The 7,252-nt window shown below is 40.8% G+C and overlaps 2 protein-coding genes across 2 annotated transcripts in view; one reads left to right on the top strand and one right to left on the bottom strand.

The window, feature by feature from the left end:
- The window catches only part of tubgcp4 (tubulin gamma complex component 4), a 10,160-nt gene extending 5,541 nt beyond the window's left edge, over nucleotides 1–4,619 (top strand). Inside the window, exons 12-18 of the mRNA XM_010782292.1 lie at nucleotides 790–897; nucleotides 1,530–1,674; nucleotides 1,778–1,955; nucleotides 3,145–3,279; nucleotides 3,387–3,503; nucleotides 3,586–3,725; nucleotides 3,859–4,619. Of these exons, the coding sequence (XP_010780594.1) occupies nucleotides 790–897; nucleotides 1,530–1,674; nucleotides 1,778–1,955; nucleotides 3,145–3,279; nucleotides 3,387–3,503; nucleotides 3,586–3,725; nucleotides 3,859–3,865 (830 nt within the window). The 3' untranslated portion in view covers nucleotides 3,866–4,619. The remainder of the gene's footprint in view (nucleotides 1–789; nucleotides 898–1,529; nucleotides 1,675–1,777; nucleotides 1,956–3,144; nucleotides 3,280–3,386; nucleotides 3,504–3,585; nucleotides 3,726–3,858) is intronic.
- On the bottom strand, nucleotides 4,603–7,049 carry LOC104955069 (tumor suppressor p53-binding protein 1-like; the record flags this gene model as incomplete). The annotated part of the gene is made up of 5 exons (XM_010782296.1): nucleotides 4,603–4,929; nucleotides 5,010–5,146; nucleotides 5,898–6,094; nucleotides 6,578–6,672; nucleotides 6,785–7,049. Coding segments are annotated over 5 exons (891 nt in total), but the record flags the coding sequence as incomplete, so codon positions are not given.
- Nucleotides 7,050–7,252: the final 203 nt, after the last annotated feature.

Raw genomic sequence — 7,252 nt, 5'->3', positions numbered from 1 at the left:
CCAAATATCGCAGCGGGGACGCCAGGACTCAGATGATTTGAGGTCAAATATCATATTTAGACTTTTTTTTTTTTTTTTTTACATATAATTGTAACGCAATACATGATTGTCACTAAAAGCCTTGTCTCTACATTACAATAAAATATAACAAATATTGATTAATTAATTTGAATACAAATTCAAGTTGGTAGCTATTAAAGGCATAAAAAGACAGACATTTATAATTCTTTGTGTCCAAACCAGGCTTTTCTGGATAAGCGCATTTTTAGAACATAGTCATTGTCCATGCCGGTTTCAGTTGGATTATTTGTCACAGTTTCTGTGATCAGATCGGTCTCCTCTATTTTGTAGATTATTTACGACTTTTGAATCCACATAAACACATCGGCAAAATCCGGCTTACTCACGGACGAATAAAAAAACGAGAAAAAAAAAACTAAATGGGTCGCGAAATATACTTGGGCAGCCGTTAATATACTTGGGCGGCCCGCCGAAGTATATTAATATAGTCTATGTGTAGGAAACCCTGCTGATGTTATGTAACTTGGAGAATTAACATAGTTTAAAATGTATCAAGTGATGCTTCCTTTTAATATGTTTTCAGATCGGTGTTGCAAATCTACAGGTTTACGTGCACGACTGATGAAATGTTTAGAAATCAGTAAATGCAGAGAGCTTTTTTTTTTATTCAAATGATTTTGTGTCCTATTCAGAACCTACTATTTCTGATATCAGTTGTCAGAAGAAAAACTGTGTACATTTTGAGGCTTTGTTTGTTCTGCTCCACAGATGTAAACGTGGCGTTCCAGCAGGCGGCTCACAAGGTGCTGCTGGACGACGACAACCTGCTGCCGCTGCTGCACCTCACCGTAGACTACCAGGGCAAGGACAGCAAAGGTGCGCTGCTGAATGAACTACTGTATTCATTTGACTTTAGGACCATGCTCTTCTTCATGAAGTGTTTAGCGCCATCCAGTGGTGTTATCCTCAAACTGAAGCCGAATTAAGAGTCATTTGAAATACATTTAACTAGCAGTTATTTGAATCATTTCACTTATTTTCTAAGCAAAAATGCATCACATCTTCCATTTCTCAAATTTGATGATTTTCTGCTTCTCTTTGGTTTTCTGCTTCTCTCTCTCTCTCTCTCTCTCTCTCTCTCTCTCTCTCTCTCTCTCTCTCTCTCTCTATATATATAAAATAGATGTTTAGCAGTTCAGAATGTAGGCCGGATTAAAAAAACAGAATATGAAGATGTCGTATTTGGCTCAGGAAATCGAATGTAATGTATGTATGTATGTATGTATGGACAAAACTCTAAATCAGTTACTTGTAAAAACCTAATTGTCAGATAAATGAATTATGGCACAGCTCTGTTTTGAATCATGAGCTCAAGGGAAATGAGTCTGCAATGAACCAAAAGCTTCAGATCAGTTGCAATCACTAGAGAACCAAACCGAAGCCTCTCTCCACACAGTGGGAGGTGATCCGACTCATTTAGTGAATGGGGATTCTGGTTGTCTTTTCAGAGGCGACAGGCCCCAGAGATAGCGCCACTCCTCCTCAAGACACGTCCCCCCGGGAGGTCCCCCCCACAGGGTGGGCGGCTCTCGGCCTCATCTACAAGGTCCAGTGGCCGCTGCACATCCTCTTCACCCCCGCTATCTTGGAGAAGTGTGTACTCATTAAGCTCCACTCTGTAGCATTCATTTGAATACGTGTGTTTGTTTAGAGCACAGCCTGTGAACTCCCTCTCCCTCCTCCTCTCTGGGGTCAGGTACAACGTTGTGTTCAGGTACCTGCTGAGTGTGCGCAGGGTGCAGTCTCAGCTGCAGCACTGCTGGGCCCTCCAGATGCAGAGGAAGCACCTGAAGTCCAACCAGACCACCGCCGTGAAGTGGAGACTGCGCAACCACATGGCCTTCCTCATCGACAACCTGCAGTACTACCTGCAGGTAACCACGCTGGGAGAGGGGCAGCAGGGGCACATGCAGATGTTTCATTTAAACTCAGTTTCTTTATCTTTCTTAAGGTGACCATGATGGCTTTGCAAAAACTAATATATTTTATACCTATAAATCTAAGTTTATTTTTAAACAATACGATTCTTTAAGCACCTTCTGAACTATATTTCAAAAATGATTACTGGTATCATTTTTGATCACCTTTCTCAAGTTATATAATAATTTAGGTTCATGAACTTAAATACAGACTGCATGGTTGCAATACAGAGTCACAGTTTTACGTGGTGGTTGTTTCAAAAGAATGATAAAAAAAGTCTTACTATTGTGTCGTAAAAAATGATAAAACAGTGAAACATGTCGTAAATAAGGATTAAAATGTTCTTACTATTGTGTGGAGAAAAAGGAAAATGTAAAAAAAAAAGTATGTTGTCAAAAATATGTTCGTCATAAAAATTAATTTAAAAAAGTTATATTATAGTGTTCTTAAAATTAGGATAAAAATTCATTTTAGAATGTTGTAAAAAATTATTTTAAAAAGTCATAAGAAAGTAAGTTGTAAAAAAATGATAAAAAGTCAATCTATACTTTGTGGTAAGAATCACATTATTTTAAAATGAAACTAAAGTGTGTACGCATATCTTAATTAATCTTAAGAAAATATTTCTTGTGCATGTTCTTGATGTATGCATCTTGTCCCAGTCGTCGCTTCACTTCATGTTGAGTTAAAATCGTAGCATGTGAGCCCGTCATGCTGAATACATTCTGTAGCGGCGATCGCTCATCAAAAAAGGTCACTCATGGAGGTTAGCAGTCAGTTCCCAACGCGTGTTGTGGTGAAGGATGAGGTCCACCATGACGTCAATGCTTTATTTCTTTATACAAAGTTAAAATGTTCTTTTACGAAGGCTTATCTAAAATCACATAACAATCACGCACACGCTCAGACACGGTCAACACAGTTGAAAAACGTGTGGCTTCCTCTCTAACCTCTCATCCCAACTGATCACCTGTGCCCACATATATAGCTTAATTACCTCCCGTGCTCCCAGGTGCGCCAGATTAGACGAGTGACACACACCACACACCACACACCACCACACACACAACCCCCCCCCCCCCGTGCAAAGGCAAATTGGCTCCAACACATTCTGTAACTTCATCTCCTTGTTTCTGTCTCCAGGTGGACGTGCTGGAGTCTCAGTTCTCTCAGCTGCTGCAGCTCATCAACTCCACCCGAGACTTTGAGAGCATCCGATTGGCCCATGACCACTTCCTCAGCAACCTGCTCGCCCAATCTTTCATCCTGCTGAAGCCGGTATAAAAACATGGCTAACTTGTATTGGAAATTAACCGTCTGCCTAAATACATACATTTTTCAGACTAATAGTGTTTTCATAAAGTCTTCCATGCTTGTTCCCTCAGGTGTTCCACTGTCTGAACGAGATCCTGGAGCTGTGCCAGAGCTTCTGCTCGCTGGTCAGTCAGAGCGTGGCGTCTCTGGACGAGAGGGGGAGCGCTCAGCTGGACATCCTGGTCAAGGTGCAGTCTCCTATCTCCTCATTGGTGTGATGCTGGAACATAAAAAGCTATACTCTGTAACACTGCCATGTTTTAATTTCAGGGTTTCAGACGGCAGTCCTCCTTGCTGTTTAAAATCCTCTCCAGCGTGAGGAACCATCAGATAAACTCAGATCTGGCTCAGCTGTTGCTGCGACTGGACTACAACAAATACTACACCCAGGCTGGGGGCACTCTGGGCAGGTAGGATATGGAAGGGTTATCTTTTCAGCTTAAACATTTTTTTTTTACTTACGTTTCCAAGTGCAGATATTACACATACCCAACTCTCTTGAGACAACTAATGTAATCATTTTCTAAATGTCTTTCTTTTCAGTGTTTAAGAAGAGCACACGCTTAAGAATCGCCCATCAGTCCTGCCTATTGGACTTGCCCTGAACAGAATACTGTTAGTATGGAATGCCTGTTTAAAGTATTTTAAGGGTTAGCTCACCCAAAATATAAAATTATATATTCCTTACTGACCTGTGAAGATATTTAGCCATGCAGACAGATGTTTTGTTTTCAGATGCACAATGTGAACAGATTTCCGAGGGACTATTTATTTGGTGGAGAGTAGTTCCAGTGACAACTGGTGAGTTTTGTGGATTAAACACAATAATCTAATAGGTTTAGTGTGATTGAGTTTAACACTTGATTATATTCAACAATCCAATCCTGGATTAAGAACTGTTTATATACTCAAGTAAAACTACTTAGTTGCTATTGTTAAATCCCCTGCTTTATATTTAGCATACAAATATAAATACCAAAATGTTGAAGGATTCCTTTAGAAAACTGACTGTAGTTCAAACTTATATAAACCTGCTTTAAAACCAAATTACTTAGTTATAATAACCCTGGCATATCTTAAACATAATTTTGTAAAGACAAGCTCCTGTTAAAAATGTAAAATCAAATGTTCCCTGATTTGAGCAACACCTCAGCACATACAGCTGATATCATCATGAATTGCGGGAATGTCTTTGGGTGATCAGTCTCTGAGCTCATTATCCTTGTATAAACTGTAAATATGAAACCATGTGTATCGTTTTCTGCAGAGAAAATAAACTCCAATGGATTAAAATGAAACCACAAGGTCACTGTTTTAATGTCCCATAAAAACAGACAGGAGAAACTTATATACAGCAGAGGCATGCAATGGATCTAATGCTGAACATTTATCATGGTCCAAGGCATTTAACATGTGATTAGGAGGAGGAAGAGGAAGAGTAGTCATGGCGATACTGAGGCTTGCTGTGGAAACCCATGCGCTCCCCGCGGATGACACTTTGGATGATCCACTCGGGGGACACTAGCGGGACTTCCTGTGATGTCACGTTTTTCTCCACCAATGGCGGGCAGGCACTGTCTGTCACCACGAGGTCGTACTTGCCCGCAGGAATGTCTGCAGAGCGAGGGAAGAACAAACTGTTAGAAAAAGTGTGAAGTTAAATTGAACACACATGTAAAGTTGAGAGTCTGTACCTGAGCCGTCCTTGTCCGTCTGGAAGTGTCGGACAGACGAACCTCCACCCATGGTGATCAGCTGCGCCCAAAGCTCCACCGGCTTCTCAAACACCAGAAGGACCCGCAAGGCTTTGAACGGGCTGCAGCGCGGATGCCTGATCGGAGAGAAAAGAGTTCTCTTTTGGCATCATGTAACATAATAGTTTCAGATACGTTTCAAATTCTTGTAAAAAGTATAGGTAAATTCAAGAAAGATAAGAAAAAAATAACAGAACAATTCCAATCTGAGATTTAATATAACACAGATTACAAAGCAATCACTCGTACGTACAAAGTTAACTTTAAGGGTATTTTTACATTCTTATTTTTTGAACAATGCTGTGGCAATACTGCATGTCATTGAGGTCATGTATGTTTGATTGTAGGCACTTTTAACACTGGTCTTGCTTATTGTACTTAAGATCTGGATTTCTTACTCCACTATTGCAGTTTATTATAGTTTTTTAGAACTCAATTATAAACATTCAAATGTTTCTTTTCTTTATTTTACATACCCTTAATCGTCCCACAGAGGGTACATTCTGCATTTGACCCATCCTAGTGTTAGGAGCAGTGGGCTGCCATTTTGTGCGGCACGCAGGGAGCAGTGTAGGATAATGAAGGATGTAGTCCATCAAAGTCTTGCTGACATTCTTTTAAACTGGTTATAGATCATGTAATAACTGAGTAACGGATAGAACCACAGGCAAGAAGACCTTTAAACCTCCAGCTTTATCGTTTTCATGGGATTTATCTTTGATGAAAGCAAAAGATCCTTCTGTAACTAGAATGCTTAAACAACCCTATATCATTTCTACCAAATCCATCTAGTGCAACCAAAAGAATAAATCATGCTGATCCCCTCACCACTCCACTATGGCCTCGTCGGGCCCCGCTCCGGCGGGCAGCAGGTAGTTCCTGTAGTTGAGCAGCTTGTTCTCTTTGCAGCAGTCTCTCACCCAGATGTGCGACACACTCGGCACACCGCTGGCCAAACACAGCAGGTACTTCCTGGTGCGGCAGTGCTGGTCTGCAATCAGCAGGCTCTGATAGGCTGCCTTACACTGCGGAGGGGACAGGAAGGAGAACATGGGCAGCGTGTTAAATACCTTAGCAGGAGCTGTGATTATATTTATCATCTTAGTACTCAAGAATATAATTGCATAAGATCACACCTTAAATAACACGTATACAGAGCTTTATCAGTGGAGAGTATAATAATTTGAATAATACATATATTTATAAGACTGTTAGAAAATATATGAAGAGCAATGTTTCACAAAATAACCAGAAATGAATCATCTTAAAACAACGTGTGTCACATGCTTGCACATAATGAGTTAAATCTGGAAAATGGAGAACAATATCTGATACCATTTGTTATTCGAGACAAAGCTGCAGATGACAGAAAATCTGACCAATTTCAGCAAAATAATAATTTATGGCTATAAAATATTGGAGGCATTTTTACACATTTTCTAGGCCATCATTCTTTATTATTTTATTCACAGGAAGTTTGATAGTTGAGTTGTTTTCAGAGCACTTACTTGTTCTTCATTGAAGTCTGCCAGGACGAAGCCCCCCCCCGCCTGCAGCTGAGACTCTGTGTATGCTTTGTTATACGGACCCGTCTCCACGTAATCTGTTAAAAAGAAAAAGTGAATAATTGATAACCAAGAACCAGTACAGATAGGGAAGCATCAGTCACATGCTGCAGTTGGATTGTGTGATGATACGGGATCGTCCTGCCTCACCGTCCTCATCGTCGCTGGCGCTCTTGTTGGTCAGCCGGTCGATCTCGGACGAGGCAGTCAGCATGAAGGCGAAACCCATAAAGAGGGTGGTGTTCTTGGGCAGGGGGCCGTGAGTATCAGCCACGTCACCAGCCTGACCGGGGAGATCTGTGCCGCTGCCGGAGGTGTTACACACCCCCACCCGCTGAGCTGGAGAGGAAACACACGTTTCAGAGGAGGAAGCAGAAAAATGCCAAAGTATCAGACAAATAAATAAATGTTGTGACTCTCAAATGTCTTCTTAAAAAACATTCTCCCTTACCTCTAGTAATATCTGGCCCTGCAGATTGTTTAATTTTTAACTGCTAATTATTTCAGATTTCCACAAAAAATATGTTGCTGTTGCTGCAAATCAGAGCTGGTCCAGGCAATGCTTATCTGCTATCTGCATCACTGCATACAACTAGAGGCAAGTCAGAAGATTTGTTT

This window comes from Notothenia coriiceps, unplaced genomic scaffold (genome assembly GCF_000735185.1).
Source record: "Notothenia coriiceps isolate Sejong01 unplaced genomic scaffold, NC01 NC01_scaffold00024566, whole genome shotgun sequence".
Classification (NCBI taxonomy): domain Eukaryota; kingdom Metazoa; phylum Chordata; class Actinopteri; order Perciformes; family Nototheniidae; genus Notothenia; species Notothenia coriiceps.
Note: the sequence above shows the minus strand (reverse complement) of the source record. Positions and strands in the feature narration are given on the sequence as shown.